At 39.0% G+C, this 17,144-nt stretch overlaps 2 protein-coding genes across 4 annotated transcripts in view; both read right to left on the minus strand.

Annotated features, from left to right (window-relative positions):
- Window positions 1-929: 929 nt before the first annotated feature.
- Window positions 930-9,757, minus strand: mettl21e (methyltransferase like 21e). 2 transcript variants are annotated; one of them, XM_061887133.1, is made up of 5 exons: window positions 9,474-9,757; window positions 6,731-6,891; window positions 6,527-6,644; window positions 4,623-4,720; window positions 930-3,100 (listed from the first exon to the last, which is right to left on the minus strand). In XM_061887133.1, exons 1-5 carry the CDS (start codon window positions 9,517-9,519, stop codon window positions 2,786-2,788), a joined length of 738 nt encoding a protein of 245 aa, XP_061743117.1. In that variant the 5' UTR covers window positions 9,520-9,757; the 3' UTR covers window positions 930-2,785. The 2 variants fall into 2 exon arrangements, with proteins under 2 accessions (XP_061743117.1, XP_061743116.1); XM_061887132.1 differs by having other exon boundaries at window positions 6,725-6,891.
- A 1,870-nt stretch (window positions 9,758-11,627) lies between these two features.
- ercc5 (excision repair cross-complementation group 5) overlaps window positions 11,628-17,144 on the minus strand; it is a 35,347-nt gene continuing 29,830 nt past the window's right edge. For both annotated transcript variants that reach the window (XM_061886923.1, XM_061886924.1), the window contains one exon: window positions 11,628-12,786. In XM_061886923.1, coding sequence (XP_061742907.1) covers window positions 11,839-12,786 — 948 coding nt within the window. In that variant the 3' untranslated portion in view covers window positions 11,628-11,838. The remainder of the gene's footprint in view (window positions 12,787-17,144) is intronic.

The raw sequence follows: 17,144 nt of genomic DNA on the forward strand, positions 1-17,144 counted from the left end.
GAACATGAAATATGTTGTCTTTGTAGCATATTCAACTGAATATGGCTTGAAAATGATTTGCAAATCATTGTATTCTGTTTATATTTACATCAAACACAATTTTCCAACTCATATGGAAACAGGGTTTGTATTTATACCTAATAGAACCTTTATTCAACCAGATAAGAAACCCATCGAGATGAAGATCTCCTTCACAAAGGTGACCTTGCCAAGAGGTCAACAGCAGCTTCTGCACTTTCATAAAACTGCAGTAAAAATGGTGGCTGATTTGTTTTGTTTGATTGAAAGTTTTATTAGTAGATTGCACAGTACAGTACATATTCCCTACAATTGACCACTAAATCCATTGCTTTCCTCCTCTCCAAGGTTCTCATAGTCATCATTGTCACCGACGTCCCACTGGGTGTGAGTTTTTCCTTGCCCTTATGTGGGCCTACCGAGGATGTCGTAGTGGTTTGTGCAGCCCTTTGAGACACTAGTGATTTAGGGCTATATAAGTAAACATTGATTGATTGATTGATTAAATGGTAACACCCCAATAAGTTTTTCAACTTGTTTAAGTCGGGGTCCACGTTCATCAATTCATGCTAAGTGGTCTTACAATTCATGTAAGATACTGTTTCCATGTAACTATTTCTCATAATTCCATTTAACACGGATAATATTTTTGACAGTGTTATATATTTTTTTATTTCTTAAAAAATGTAATTTAAGGATTTTATTTTTTTTTATTTTTTTCAAAAGGAATCAATTTAGAATCAGATTATTAAGAATCGCGATTCAGTTGTGAATCAACTTTTTTTTTCCTGAGCGATTGTTGTCCCTATCAAATAAAAACAACGCAACAGTAAACCAAGCAGACTATTGCAACACCGTATCGCAGGCATCGTGATACGTATCACATGGTCAAGTCCTCACCAACACTCGGCTTTAATTAGCGGCACCTTTAATGCATCACAGTCACATTTTCCACACCCGGCTAGATCAGATCAATGTAAAGATGGAAAACATTTGCAATATTCTCCTGTAATCATTGCAGTGTTTTATGTGAATTGTCCACTACAGAGGACGCTGCTTGTAAATCGCTCGAGTTCCGGTGCTGCAGACGACCTCCAGCGTCCAGCCGCCCATGCAGTGCACTTCTTTCCTACGCATATCAAATTCAGTGATGGTGCTAAAACTCCAACATATTTACTGTTCATACTTGAGTTGAGAGCCAAGTGGTCAACTGACTCCTGCTGGGAAGTCCGCCCAGAGACTTGCAGACTCGTGGCAGCGGGTGAAGTTTATATAGCCTCAGGTCACCCTGCTCACTGAGAGCCCGACCTGGGGGTCACAGGGTCAAGCGTCCACTCACAGTACAACCACAAGGCCCCAGTATGAAACTAGATGTACTCAGATATTTTTAGATATTTTTTTATTATTTTTAGACATTTTTTATTATTTTTAGACATTAAATCCCACTAAAATTTTAAGTGACCCAAAAGAGCTCCAAATCAAAACGTGCTTTTATTTTTAACATTTAAATCTTTAGATCAACTTCATTTCTGTCGTTGGTTTTTTTGTTAGTTTATTTTATGCCCTATTTGTCATAGAAAACTTACAGTAGTTTTTTTGCATTCCCCCAAAAATATTTCAATGTGGATATTTTGATGTGAAGTATTCAGAGCTTTGAACAGGTCAATAATTCATAACAAGAATCAGTTTGATTCATTATTTTTTGACAGTTTTTTTTTTTGTACCCCACTAAAATTCTCAGGGACCCAAAAGGGCTCCACTTAAAAAGTGTTTTTATTTTTAACACTTACATTTCTAGATCAACTTCAGAATTTATTATTTTTTGTTTGTTTATTTTATGCCCTTTTTGTCATAGAAAACTTTGTTTTTTGGGTTTTTTTTTTTTACAGCAAACAAAAAATATGCAATATTTCCCCCCAAAAATATTTATTTGATGTGGAATATTTGGTGTAGAATAATTAAATCCATGAATAGGTCAATAATTCATAACAAGATTGATTTTTATTCATATATTAATTTTTTAAATCTCACTAAAATTCTCATGGATCCATAAAGGACTCCACTTTAAAAATAGTGTTTATTGTTGCTTTTAACGCTGAACTCTCTAGATCAACTTCAGTTCTGTCATTATAAGATGTTTTTTTTTGTATGTTTACTTAATGCCCTAATATTCTTAAAATGTGACTTATAAAACAAAAACAAATAAATGATATATATATAACAGTTCGGGCAAATGTAAGTGCCTTTTTTAATCCATCAGATTGCGCGGTTGAGAAACAAGACCACAGTATGAGCGGCGTGTCAATCCAACCATTAAGTGTGCCAAATCCTCACTGAGGTGTCATTTTTACCCATCACTACAATTCGCACTCCAGCCAATGTTTTGTGTCATCATACATGCAAATAAAAGCAGGAAGAGGAAGAAAACAAAAGTGATCGAGAGAGAAAAAGACCTACAAAAAGTGGTACTCAAGTAAAAAGTATTAATTAAAATAATTGTTTGATTGATGGGTCTTGTCTACTCTTTTTTTTTTATAAAGAGAGTGAATATTTTTCCAAATAAATCCTCTTTTGTGTGGACACACCCACTTAGCACACAATCCACAAGAGTTCTGCGGGAATGAGACCGACGCTGTAACATTTATCTGAGACCTGTTTTCTGGAAGACTTGACTTCTGAGTGTCCAACAAAATGGGTCGGGTAGAAGGTCCAACATACTGTTGCAAAGGAACAGAGTCCACATTTGCAATAGTAGAAAGTGTGGAGTTCAAAAAGCCACAGACCTGCCCTGCTCCCTCCTCCAGGCTCGGTACAGTTTGATGCTGAGACTGGGGAGGTCGTACAGCTCCTCCAGGTGGAAACCTTCTCTAAAGCGCTCCACAAAAGTGTTCTCTGCGTCCAGGCGGAAACGCATGGCCCACAGGATCTGTGTGTTCCCCTGGCACAGGTGGGTGAAGGTGTCCAGCAGCTGGTCCAGGTAGGGGTGGGCGTACACCACGTCTGCAGCCAGGATGTAGTCGAAGCAGTGCGTGCTGTGGGGGAACCTCTGCTCCACGTCTGGGCCCCACACCAGTTCTGTGACCTGCCAAACACATTCAGGCCACCGTTCAATACTGCAGGGTTTTCTTACTCCGCCTGCAATTCCCAGGAGGGAGCCCAAAGGCTGTTAGTGTCCAATTGACCACTCAACGGCCGACAATTAGCCACCTTTCTGTTGTGAATGTAGACATGACATCAGAATGTTGTGGACCACTCCAATGCTCCGATTCGGGCGAGGGTTATGTTGCTGCTCTAATATTAGCAGTAAATATCTCTGATCTGATTCAAAATACTCTTTCTTTTCTAGTCCATATTTACGTGCAAAACTGACCATTTTTTTTACTTCAACGCCATTATCTGATTGTTTTTTTTCTCAAAATATGTCCAGAGTATTGCTGTAGAATGACAACTTTTCCCCCACAACATAACATATGACATAGTTTTTTTTTACAAAAACAACTTTTTTTTCTCCCCACAATATTTTTAATTTTTTTTTATCCATGTGAACGTTCTTCTCAAAATATTTCTACAATGCATAATTCTTGTAGAAAGACTGACTTTTCTCACACTATAACTAACTTTGTTTAAAAAAAACGTTTTCATAATATAGTTAATCTTGAAAATCTACATAATTTTGCCTTTTAAAAAAATTTACAATTCTCAGAATAATCCTAATTATTCTCGTGTGAAAACTTTTCCTCACAATCTTTTCTAAAAAAATATATACATTTTTTTCACAATGTGTTTGACTTTAATCATACAAAATGGCAAAGTTCTTGTAAAACAAATTTTTTCTCACAATATTGCATTTGACTAAAAAAAAGTTTTTTCAAAGTATATTTCACTTTAATGTTTTAAAACGGAATCATTTTTTCCTGCATTTTTTTTTTATTCCCAAAATAACCCGGCATAATTTTTTGACAATGACAACCTTTTTTGTAAATGCAAAAAACAACATTTTCATACTTTTTTCATCACATATTTGACTTTAATCTTGTTAAATTACATAAATGTGTCTTGTAAAATTAAAAATTCCCAGAATAACCCTCAAAATTCTCATGTGAAAACTTTTCCAAACAATATTGCAACAAATTTTCTAAACATTCGTTTTTTACTATAATTTTTTTTTCTTCATATATTTTCTGCTTAAAATAATTTTACACAATTCTTGTAAAACATTTATTTTCTCACAATATTGCATTTAACAAAATTTCACAGCATATTTCACTTTAATCTTTTAAAATAGCATCATTTTTGATATTTTAAAAAATCCTCAAAATAGTCTGACATAATAATTTTTCTCACAATATTACTAACTTTTATTGTAAAAAAAACTACATTGACTTTTTTCATAACATTTTTGATTTCATAACAATCTTCTAAAATTACATAATTTTGTCTTGTAATTTTTTATCGTCAGAATATTCATAAAACATGTTGCATGACAACATTTTCTCAAATTTTTTTCCTCCCAAAAAAGGGAATTCAGCCAATTGGCTGCCTTTTGGGCATTCCAGTGTTCAACTGTAGTATGCATGCATTGTATTAGGAACTTTCAGACCTACCAGAGGCGTATATTTACATCGTCCTTTTGTGTTGCGGGAGATGTTGCATTGGAGGTTGCCAAGAACATCTGGGAGATCAGTAGACGTGACTTTTGCACCTTAGCACATACAAAAGAAAAATGACTTTTTGATTCATTGGAATGAAAAAAGGCCAACAAGATTAGACTTGAACTTCCAACAAGCGTTGGAAAGTGTTAGCACGCATCAATGACTCCGGTAGGACTGAGGTGTATTTCTACAGAATGAGCTTTAAAAAAGCTGGCATGCTAACATTAGCATGCTAAGAGGTGTATATTATATATAATATATGTCATATATTATTTATTATTATTATTGTTTATTGTGAGCGAACTGTGGTGCTGAATTTCCCCCCAGGCATCAATAAAGTACTTTCTATTCTATACCTGCTAAATTAGCTAGCACAATAACATTAGCATGCTAACGGGTAGCATTTGTCAAGTAACAAAATATTCCACATTGAGGTGCACTCCTGCAAAATTAAAAACATTTGTGTGAAGACCAACTCTGTTTGCGCAAATGCGGACTTCATATTTGCCAAATTCGACAGTTTACGCCAACGCTAACTGTGTTGGCGTAAATGAAGACTCAGAGCGAATCCGGACTTTATTTCTGCAAAATTCGACTGTTTGCGCAAATGTGGACTCTGTCTGCACGCGCAGACTCGGTTACCATGACCGTGGATTTTGTTTACGCGAACTGCAACTTTTGCGTGAACGCAGACTTTTTTCCTGTGAAACTCGACTGTTTGCACAAATGCGGACTTCCTGTTTGCGAAATTCGACTCTTTGCACGAATGTGGACCCGAATCACGGAAAGCGGATTCAATTTACAAGAATGCGAACTCTGTCTGCACGCACAGATTTCATCAGCGCGAACGAGGATTTTGTTTGCGCTGTTTGCGTAAACGCAGACTCAAAGCGAACCCGGACTTTATTTCAGCGAAATTCGACTGTTTGTGAAGTGAAGTGAAGTGAATTATATTTATATAGCGCTTTTCTCTAGTGACTCAAAGCGCTTTACATAGTGAAACCCAATATCTAAGTTACATTTAAACCAGTGTGGGTGGCACTGGGAGCAGGTGGGTAAAGTGTCTTGCCCAAGGACACAACGGCAGTGACTAGGATGGCGGAAGCGGGAATCGAACCTGCAACCCTCAAGTTGCTGGCACGGCCGCTCTACCAACCGAGCTATGCCGTGTGAACGCGGAATCTGTCTGCATGTGTGGAATCAGTCTGCGCGACCACAGATTTTGTTTGCGCGAACTGCAACTCTGTTCGCGTAAACGCAGACTCTGTGCAAACCCGGACTTTATTTCTGCGAAATTCGACTGTTTGCGCGAACGCGGAGTCTGTTTTCAGGAACGTGGTGTCTGCTTCGCGAATGGTAGTCTGCTGTGCGAACGCGGAGTCTGCTCTCAGGAACGCAGAGTCTGCTGGGGACTTAGTGTGTGTAAACTGTGTTGGCATAAACACAGACTGAAACATAGACGTTACAGACTCCCTATTTGTGAAATTCAAGTGTTTGTGCAAACCTGGACTCCGTTTGCAAGAACACGAACTGTGTTTGCAGCGCATACTTCGTTAGCGCGAATGTGGATTTTGTTTGCGCAAACAACAACTCTGTTTGCGTGATTCCAGATTCCATATTTGCGAAATTTGACTGCGTGCGTAAACTCTGTTGGCGTAATCACAGACTGAGAGCGAACCTGGACTTTGCAGACTCCCTATTTGAACGCAGAAACACTTCTCAATAAAATTTGTGAATTAAAAAAATGCATGGGTAAATGTTTTTTTTGGGTGTTTTTTTTTTTTTAAATCGTGTTTTAAAAAAAGTATTAAGAATGGTAGAAATTCCTAGGTATCGACTACGGCAAGATCCCCTACCTAGTAGACTGGAAACAATGGAGACGAGACCAGTTCCTGCACCAAGTTCAATCAGGTTCTTGTCCATCAGGTTGTACGTGTCACAGTTGGTCTCCAGGAAGTGACACAGCACCATCGCCTGGGGGGTCATAGAGTTCAACAGTCTTAAAACTGCCGCTGCTTGACTTCAAACAATAGAGAGACCATGGATCAGCTCACACATACGGAGGGCCAGAGGACAGCTCCGTAGAGGTCTGTGGATTCTTTAATCCGGATCTCCAGGTCGGAGAAGATGTAACCTTCCCAAGGCTCTGGGCCCAGGACAGAAGGGTGGAACTGGCGCGCCATGATGGCTTTGACCAGTTCTGCATCCGCAGCAGCAGCCACTTGGGTCCAGCGTGGAAAGAATCAGTCATTATTTCATCACATGGATTCATTTTAATTATCCAACTTCATGACCACCACCCCTTTTTCTGGATTTGGATCCTCATAAGTGCCAAAAATGTGAATATATTCTAAATTGTCCCCAACTAGCTGTTTGTGATTTAACCCCATTTTGCTTGTGTTGGCCCTCAAAGCCAAGGAAGTCAGCTAAATCTCTCATTGACTCACTCCCAGATTCAGACAACTTCTTCAAAGCCCGGTGACCCCCGGTGACCCCAGACCAGAGGTCCAAGGCCCAGATAGCAGGACCAGCAACATTTCCGTGGGAATTTTCGACTTATTTTTTATTTGCTTTTATTTTCTTTCCTTGACATGTTGGTTGACAAGGGTTGGAATTGGGGGTTAAATCACCAAAAATGATTCCCGGGCGTGGCCGCCGCTGCTGCTCACTGCTCCCCTCACCTCTCAGGGGGTGAACAAGGGGATGGGTCCAATGCAGAGGACAACTTTCACCACACCTAGTGTGTGTGTGTGAGACAATCATTGCTACTTTAACTTTGTAACTTTTGTTAGAGTCAACATTTGCTCAACCTGATGGAAGTGTAACATTGTTGAAGATGTTGAAAGAGCCTCGACTTTTATGCAAACTGGATATCTGGATAAATGTTTTTTGTTCAACAGAGAGGAAAAAAAAGAAAAAGCTAACAATTAGCGCGCTAGATGTCACTGTGGACTCTGTTTACAACAACGAGGACTTTATTCACACAACGTGGACTCTGTCTGCACGCACAAAGTTCGTTAGGGCGAACGCAAATTTTGTTTGCACAAACTGCGACTCTGTTGCATAAACTGTAACTCTGTTTGCATAAACTGTAACTCTGTTTGCAAAAACTGCAACTCTGTTTGCATAAACTGCAACTCTGTTTGCATAAACTGTAACTCTGTTTGCATAAACTGTAACTCTGTTTGCATAAACTGCAACTCTGTTTGCATAAACTGCAACTCTGTTTGCATAAACTGCAACTCTGTTTGCATAAACTGTAACTCTGTTTGCATAAACTGTAACTCTGTTTGCATAAACTGTAACTCTGTTTGCATAAACTGCAACTCTGTTTGCATAAACTGTAACTCTGTTTGCATAAACTGCAACTCTGTTTGCATAAACTGCAACTCTGTTTGCATAAACTGTAACTCTGTTTGCATAAACTGCAACTCTGTTTGCATAAACTGCAACTCTGTTTGCATAAACTGTAACTCTGTTTGCATAAACTGCAACTCTGTTTGCATAAACTGCAACTCTGTTTGCATAAACTGTAACTCTGTTTGCATAAACTGTAACTCTGTTTGCATAAACTGTAACTCTGTTTGCATAAACGAAGACTCTGTTTGCATAAACGAAGACTCTGTGCAAACCTGGACTTGAGTTCTGCGAAATTTGACTGTTTGCGCAAACGCGGGCCTAATTCGCGAGAACGCGGACTTTATTCGTTTGTCAACATTATTATGCTGCCAGCTAAATTTTTTTTGTACATAAATGTCAATTTCTGAAAGTAAAATCTACATTTTCTAATTGGCTTAAAGGTTTCAAATGATCAATGAACTGTTGGAAAATGGTTAAAGTACAAAAGCCCTTAAATTGATATCTCACGGACTCTGTTTGTCAACATTTGCTGCCAGCTAAATTTTTTTTGTACATAAATGTCAATTTAATGAAAGTAAAACCTACATTTTCTAATTGGCTTAATAGTTTCAAATGATCAATTAAATCTTGGAAAATGGTTCATAGTACAAAAGCCTTTAAATGGATATATTTATTGAAGACATTAAAGTGATTTAAATAGCCTTTTTTTGGTCTTTTTGTATTTTATCATTGTTGTTTATTATTATTTTTGATACTCTGTTTGTATCAGCTCTTATTTTCTTCCCTTGAAAAGTTTTGTTAAAGTCATAATTTGCTCAAGCTGATGGAAGTGTAAAATTGTGTAATATGTTGAAAGTATCTTGACTTTTATGTACCTTGTGGATATATGTTTGTAGCTAGCTAGCTAGCAATTAGCATGCTAGTTGCCAGCTAACTATTAGCGGCGTTATTTGAACAGCTTAGCATCACACACACTAACAAGCTGCCTTTAGGACCAGTTTATTTACAAACACAATTTGAAACAGCATATATCAGTAAGGAGGTACCGGCTCCATCTTTCCCTCAAGTTGGGGGTCCAGGTTTTAGAAAAGGTTGAAGTCCCTAACAGCTTTTTAGAAAAGGTTGAAGCCCCTAAGAGCTTGATCTCAGAGCTTCCTGTCATTCCTCTCTTCATGCTGCTGTTTGTCTTTGTAATCACACATCACTCCCCTGCTATGTGGTAGTACTCGCTGCCACGGCTGACACCACCCGAGTTATGCAGCAGGGACGCTGGGGGGGGGGGGGGGGGGGGGGGGGACCCCGACCCCGACCCCGACCCCGACCCCAGGCAGAGACCACTTCAGGACTTTGTGTGCAAATAACATGTGCTACATTTCTCCACACACAATCTTCACGCTTAAGAATGAATCTCAGCCATAACATTTTGGAAAAACTGCTCCTCACCTTCTCCTCCAGTCTGGGTTCGGTCCTCAGGACGCCCAGTCTCCATGTCCAAAACACGGGACAAATCTCCAGATCTTTCCCGTGATTACGGTGGATCTGGGTTCAGATCTCCGGCAGCGATTGGCCTGGTTTTAGATTACAAAGAGCAGGGCCACCGAATCCGGCATTTGCCAACTTCTTGTCCAAATATCCGGGCTGGGCTGCCGCGTGCATTTCAGGCTCTCCAAAGTCTCCGGGAGGTTGTGAGCGACAGAGACAGCTGCCTGCTGCCACCAACCCAACAAGACACCTTTGGGGTTTGAAATAAAGACAACGTGAAACTCTAGACCAAGGGTGTCCAAAGTGCGGCCCGTGCTTGATTTTTTTTAACGGCCCGCGGCACAATCGTTAGCATTCTAATATTAGCATGCTAGCTTTTTTGCAGATTTTCCAGGTATACACCTCAACATCAAATATTGTGTTACTTGACGAATGCTACCTGTTAGTATGCTAGCTTTTTTTTGGCAAATTTTTCCAGGTATACACCTCAGCATCAAATATTGTGTTACGTGACGAATGCTACCTGTTAGTATGCTATCTTTTTTTGTCAAATTTTTCCAGGTATACACCTCAACATCAAATATTGTGTTACTTGACAAATGCTACCTGTTAGCATGCTACAATGTTCACAAATTTTCCAGCTATACACCTCAGCATCAGATATTGTGTTACTTGACAAATGCTACCTGTTAGCATGAAAGCTTTTATTTGCATATTTATCAGGTATACACCTCAACATCAAATATTTAGTTACTTGACAAATGCTATCTGTTAGCTTGCGAACATCAGCATGCTAGCTTTTTTTTGTGTGCAATTTTTAAAGGTATACACTTCAGCGTCAAATATTTTGTTACTTGACAAAAGCTACCTGTTATTATACTAGCTTTTTCCACTAATTTTAAGGTCTGCAGCTCAGCATCAAAATGTTACTTGACGAATGCTACCTGTTGGCATGCTAGCTTTTTAGCAAATCTTGTAGGTGTACACCTCAGTCATGTTTTGGTTCTTGATGCATCCTAAGCACTGTACTTGAATATTTTTCAGATGCACATCTCAGAGTAATATATTTTGGTACCTGAAACTTTTTTTTGCCATTTTAGCAGTGTCATGTTTTACTATTTCACTAAAGCAAACTGTAAACATGCTATTGTTAGCATGGTAATGCTAGAATGCTAGTTGTTTTAGTCAATTTTGCCGGTATACTGTTTGCAGTTCTCATTATGTGTTTTTCTGAGGTATCTGTCTGAATTTAATTTTTCCAATTTTAAAATACATTTCTAATTTACGATAATAGATTAAAAGAAATGAATATACTATTTTCTTTAAAATTGCATGTGTGTGTGTGTGTGTGTGTATATATATATATATATATATATATATATATACATATATATATATATATATATATATATATATATATATATATATATATATATATATATACGTATATATATATATATATATATATATATATACACATATATATATATATATTTACGTATTTTTTTCTTAAAAACTTTTTAGATTAAAAACAAACTACTATTGACCACTTTTATATTGACAAATACAATTTAAAATACTAGTCTATTTTTTGTCAACCATATGTAATGGACTTATGCTGTCTTGAAGTGAAAGTGGAGTAGTAATTTGTATTTGACGACACCCAGTGATCACAAAGTTTCATGAAGTTAAGCCAACGATGCAGAAAGTTTGAATGAAGCGGACACGTTTGTTACTGGGCCTTTTTTTAATACATTTCTAACTTTGAGACGTGTTTATATAGACAAATGTGCCGTTTCACACTGCAATATATCAATCATCATCACCACGTACGTCAAGCTTGTGTGCTACTGTGTGCTTAGCTGTTGTGTAGCTGCTAGCTCCTAGTAGCCTGTTGTGTAGCTGCTAGCTCCTAGTAGCCTGTTGTGTAGCTGCTAGCTCCTAGTAGCCTACAGCCTACCATGTTTACCTTTTGTAAATGACTTGACTAAAACAGAAGAAATTGTGTGCTTGTTGGAGGACATTTAGAAGTTTCATAGTTTGATTAGTTGTGACTAATCGCAGTGAATTCCTTGCATGCACAATTTAAATAAATAAATGAAACAAAAAACAATATTTTGACACAAAAGCAATTTTATTGTAAGAATGTCATTCAGGAGCTGGGAGAAAAGAAGTCACTCATCTGTGCACCGACGTTTAAAGGAGCATATATTCAGCGTTTACACATGATTAATTCAATGTTCCTGATTATTTTTCCTTTTATTATTATTAGTTTTTTGACGTTTAAAATAAACTAGGAAAACTACAAAATAAAAAAATCCTGTTTTTAGTTTTTCTTTCCCCTTCCTCTCCCTCTCTTGCTTTTTGTGCCGCGTCCTCTCACGTTGGCCTTAAACACGGATCGTGCCGTAACCATAGCAACCCGCGCATAATTGTCGTCTTCGCTGTCCTCGCCGGAGCTGCTGTGACTCCTCCTACTCGTCTTCTGCGGTACGATCTTTGTAACCTCAGAGCGGTCCTGAGAGGAGCAGCTCACAGCGCTCTGAGACACCATCCCAGTTTCTCCACTTCCTGCTGAACTTAAGAACCCTCCACTGACCACACACCCATCTCTATCTCCACTGACCACACACCCATCTCTATCTCCTCTGACCACACACCCATCTCTATCTCCTCTGACCACACACCCATCTCTATCTCCTCTGACCACACACCCATCTCTATCTCCTCTGACCACACACCCATCTCTATCTCCTCTGACCACACACCCATCTCTATCTCCTCTGACCACACACCCATCTCTATCTCCTCTGACCACACACCCATCTCTATCTCCTCTGACCACACACCCATCTCTATCTCCTCTGACCACACTCCCATCTCTATCTCCTCTGACCACACACCCATCTCTATCTCCTCTGACCACACTCCCATCTCTATCTCCTCTGACCACACACCCATCTCTATCTCCTCTGACCACACACCCATCTCTATCTCCTCTGACCACACACCCATCTCTATCTCCTCTGACCACACACCCATCTCTATCTCCTCTGACCACACTCCAATCACCTTTCTTCTTCTCCGTGGTCTTGGCCTTCCTGGGCCTGGACGGAGACACGATGGTTCCTCCTCCTTCTTCTTCTTCTAGGTGGTCTTCCTCCCCTCGCTCCTTCCTCTTCATGCAGGTGACGGCCCGGCGGAGTCGCTGGCTCCGGACGGCCTGCTTCTCCTGTTGCTCCATGCGGAAGAAGGAGTCGATCCTCAGCTGGGTCTACACCAAAGCAGAGTAGGGATGATGGAATTTGTAAAGAAAAACAAAACAGAATAGAATGATTTACAAATCCTTTTTCAACTTATATTCAATTAAATAGACTGGAAAGACAAGATATTTCATGTTCACACTGAGAAACTTGTTTTTTTTTGCAAATATTTATTACCTTAGAATTTAATGGCATTTTTACCACTGTCTTACATGGCCTTTCCTTTTAACAAATCCCAGTAAACGTTTGGGAACTGAGGAAACCAATTTTTGAAGGGGAATTACAAACCCTGTTTCCATATGAGTTGGGAAATTGTGTTAGATGTAAATATAAACAGAATACAATGATTTGCAAATCCTTTTCAAGCCATATTCAGTTGAATATGCTACAAAGACAACATATTTCATGTTCAAACTCATAAACTTAATTTTTTTTCTGCAAATAATAATTAACTTAGAATTTCATGGCTGTAACACGTGCCAAAGTAGTTGGGAAAGGGCATGTTCACCACTGTGTTACATCACCTTTTCTTTTAACAACACTCAATAAACGTTTGGGAACTGAGGAAACTAATTGTTGAAGTTTTGAAAGTGGAATTCTTTCCCATTCTTGTTTTATGTAGAGCTTAAGTTGTTCAACAGTCTTGTTGTCGTATTTTATGCTTCATAATGCGCCACACATTTTCCATGGGAGACAGGTCTGGACTGCAGGCGGGCCAGGAAAGTACCCGCACTCTTTTACTACGAAGCCACGCTGTTGTAACACGTAGCTTAGCATTGTTTTGCTGAAATAAGCAGGGGCGTCCATGATAACCGTGCTTTAATGACAACATATGTTGTTCCAAAAGCTGTATGTACCTTTCAGCATTAATGGTGCCTTCACAGATGTGTAAGTTACCCATGTCTTGGGCACTAATACACCCCCATACCATCACACATGTGTAAGTTACCCATGTCTTGTTCACTAATACACCCCCATACCATCACACATGTGTAAGTTACCCATGCCTTGGGCACTAATACACCCCCATACCATCACACATGTGTAAGTTACCCATGCCTTGTTCACTAATACACCCCCATACCATCACACATGTGTAAGTTACCCATGTCTTGGGCACTAATACGCCCCCATACCATCACACATGTGTAAGTTACCCATGCCTTGGGCACCAATACACCCCCATACCATCACACATGTGTAAGTTACCCATGTCTTGTTCACTAATACACCCCCATACCATCACACATGTGTAAGTTACCCATGCCTTGGGCACTAATACACCCCCATACCATCACACATGTGTAAGTTACCCATGTCTTGTTCACTAATACACCCCCATACCATCACACATGTGTAAGTTAGTCATGTCTTGTTCACTAATACACCCCCATACCATCACACATGTGTAAGTTACCCATGTCTTGTTCACTAATACACCCCCATACCATCACACATGTGTAAGTTACCCATGCCTTGGGCACTAATGCACCCCCATACCATCACACATGCTGGCTTTTACACTTTGCGCCTAAAACAATCCGAATGTTTTTTTTCCACAATGTCCGCAGTTTCCTAAAACAATTCGAAATGTGGACTCGTCAGAACACTTTTCCACTTTGCATCAGTCCATCTTAGATGAGCTCGGGCCCAGCCAAGCCGACGGCGTTTCTGGGTGTTGTTGATAAATGGCTTTCGGTTTGCATGGTAGAGTTTTAACTTGCACTTCCAAATGTAGCGACCAACCGTAGTTACTGACAGTTTTTTTCTGAAGTGTTCCTGAGCCCATGTGGTGATATCCTTTACATACTTATGTCAATTTTTGATGCAGTACCGCCTGAGGGGTCAAAGGTCCGTAATATAATCACTTACATGCAGTGATTTCTCCTGATTCTCTGAACCTTTTTGATGGAAATAAATGTAAATATTTAACATTTTAGTAGTGTTTAACGCTATTCCCTAAACTGTCAACAGTTAACCTGCTCAGTGGCCTAGTGGTTAGAGTGTCCGCCCTGAGATGGGTAGGTTGTGAGTTCAAACCCCGGCCAAGTCATACCAAAGACTATAAAAATGGGAGCCATTACCTCCCTGCTTGGCACTCAGCATCCAGGCTTGGAATTGGGGGTTAAATCACCACAAATGATTCCTGGGCGCGGCTGCTGCTGCTGCTCACTGCTCCCCTCACCTCCCAGGAGGTGATCAAGGTTGATGGGTCAAATGCAGAGAATAATTTTTCCACACCTCGTTTGTGTGTGACAATCATTGCTACTTTAACTTTAACATCTTAAATTTATTTTTCACTTTTTACTCGGGGGTAACAATCTTCACCTCCAATACGATATCAACATTGATACGATACAATATCAACAGGAATCACTCGTTCCTTTATTATTTCGTGGTGTGGAATGTTTGAAAAGGTTTGATCAAGTAGTTATAAAAAAACACTCATCTATTTATTATTCACCATCTGAAATGGACTTACGCTGTCTTTAAATTGAAGTGGAGTGGTAATGTGTTTTTGGCAACACCTAGTGGTCACAACTGGATACTCTCTAACACGCTTCTGTCTCTTTATGTCGAAGTAGTATGCAACTATAATTTTGTGATACTTGTTTAAATGGACAGATTTTAGACTGCAATATCGTGCAATGATTATAACGCATGTCTAGCTTGTGTGCTATTGTGTGCTTGGCTGTTGTGTAGCTGCTAGCTCCTAGTAGCCTATAGCCTGACTGAATAAATGTTGTGCTTATTGGAGGACATTTAGATGTTAACTGCCAGTTTAGCTTTGCACAAGGAAACACTCTGCTGGACTGCTTGGATCAGACATTTTAGATGCAAGCTGATATCAGATACAATACTTGGTTTTTTTTTGCTGATATCAGACCGGGACAGCCCTAGTAGTAGTAGTAGTAGTAGTAGAAGTAGTAGTAGTAGAAGTAGTAGTAGTAGTAGTAGTAGTAGAAATAGTAGTAGTAGAAGTAGTAGAAGTAGTAGTAGTAGTAGTAGTAGTAGAAGTAGTAGTAGTAGTAGTAGTAGTAGTAGAAGTAGTAGTAGTAGTAGTAGAAGTAGTAGTAGTAGTAGTAGTAGTAGTAGTAGAAATAGTAGTAGTAGTAGTAGTAGTAGAAGTAGTAGTAGTAGAAGTAGTAGTAGTAGTAGTAGTAGAAGTAGTAGTAGTAGTAGTAGAAATAGTAGTAGTAGTAGTAGTAGTAGAAGTAGTAGTAGTAGTAGAAGTAGTAGTAGTAGTAGTAGAAGTAGTAGTAGTAGTAGTAGTAGTAGTAGTAGAAGTAGTAGTAGTAGTAGAAATAGTAGAAGTAGTAGTAGAAGTAGTAGTAGTAGAAGTAGTAGTAGTAGTAGTAGAAGTAGTAGTAGTAGTAGTAGAAGTAGTAGTAGTAGTAGTAGTAGTAGTAGAAGTAGTAGTAGTAGTAGTAGAAGTAGTAGTAGTAGTAGTAGAAATAGTAGTAGTAGTAGTAGTAGTAGAAGTAGTAGTAGTAGTAGTAGTAGTAGAAGTAGTAGTAGTAGTAGTAGAAGTAGTAGTAGTAGTAGTAGAAGTAGTAGTAGAAGTAGTAGTAGTAGTAGAAGTAGTAGAAGTAGTAGTAGTAGTAGTAGAAGTAGTAGTAGTAGTAGTAGAAATAGTAGAAGTAGTAGTAGTAGTAGTAGAAGTAGTAGTAGTAGTAGTAGAAGTAGTAGTAGTAGAAGTAGTAGTAGTAGTAGTAGAAGTAGTAGTAGTAGTAGTACAAGTAGTAGTAGTTCGGGTGACAAATATTATTAGATTGAATCGATTATTACATGTATCTGAGCTTATTTCGGGGATTTTAGATGCAAGCCAATATCGTCCGATAATTCCTTTTTTGCCGATATCGGACCAATTTCTGATATCAATACCACAAGTAAAAGCGCTGTAGAAGTGCTTGTATCAAAGCACTTGAGATTCAGGCCAATATTTTTCAATACTTCATTTTTTCGGGCTGATATCAGACCGATATCCGATAACAATTTTACAAGTATTGGCGCACTTGAGATTCAGGAAGATATAATTCAATACTTGTTTTTTTTTTTCAGATCTGATATCCAATATCAATGTACCGGGGCGGTATAGCTCGGTTGGTATAGTGGCCACGCCAGCAACTTGAGGGTTCCAGGTTCGATCCCCGCTTCCACCATGCTAGTCACTGCCGTTGTGTCCTTGGGCAAGACACTTGACCCACCTGCTCCCAGTGCCACCCACACTGCTTTAAATGGAACTTAGATATTGGCTTTCACTATGTAAAGCGCTTTGAGTCACTAGAGAAAAAGTGCTATATAAATATAATTCACTTCACTTCTATATTGGATCAGAACCATCCTTCTTTTAAAATACATGTGTTAA

Source organism: Nerophis ophidion, linkage group LG25 (assembly GCF_033978795.1).
Source record: "Nerophis ophidion isolate RoL-2023_Sa linkage group LG25, RoL_Noph_v1.0, whole genome shotgun sequence".
Taxonomy (NCBI): domain Eukaryota; kingdom Metazoa; phylum Chordata; class Actinopteri; order Syngnathiformes; family Syngnathidae; genus Nerophis; species Nerophis ophidion.

What these genes read in the sequence shown, in the direction of transcription:
- mettl21e (XM_061887132.1), bottom strand. Translation starts at nt 9,519, where the DNA reads ATGGAGACTGGGCGTCCTGAGGACCGAACCCAGACTGGAGGAGAAG. An exon ending in AACCCAGACTGGAGGAGAAG is followed by an intron (nt 6,892 to 9,473) that starts GTGAGGAGCAGT and finishes GCTGGACCCAAG; the next exon opens with TGGCTGCTGCTGCGGATGCA. An exon ending in GATGTAAATATACGCCTCTG is followed by an intron (nt 3,101 to 4,622) that starts GTAGGTCTGAAA and finishes TGTGTTTGGCAG; the next exon opens with GTCACAGAACTGGTGTGGGG.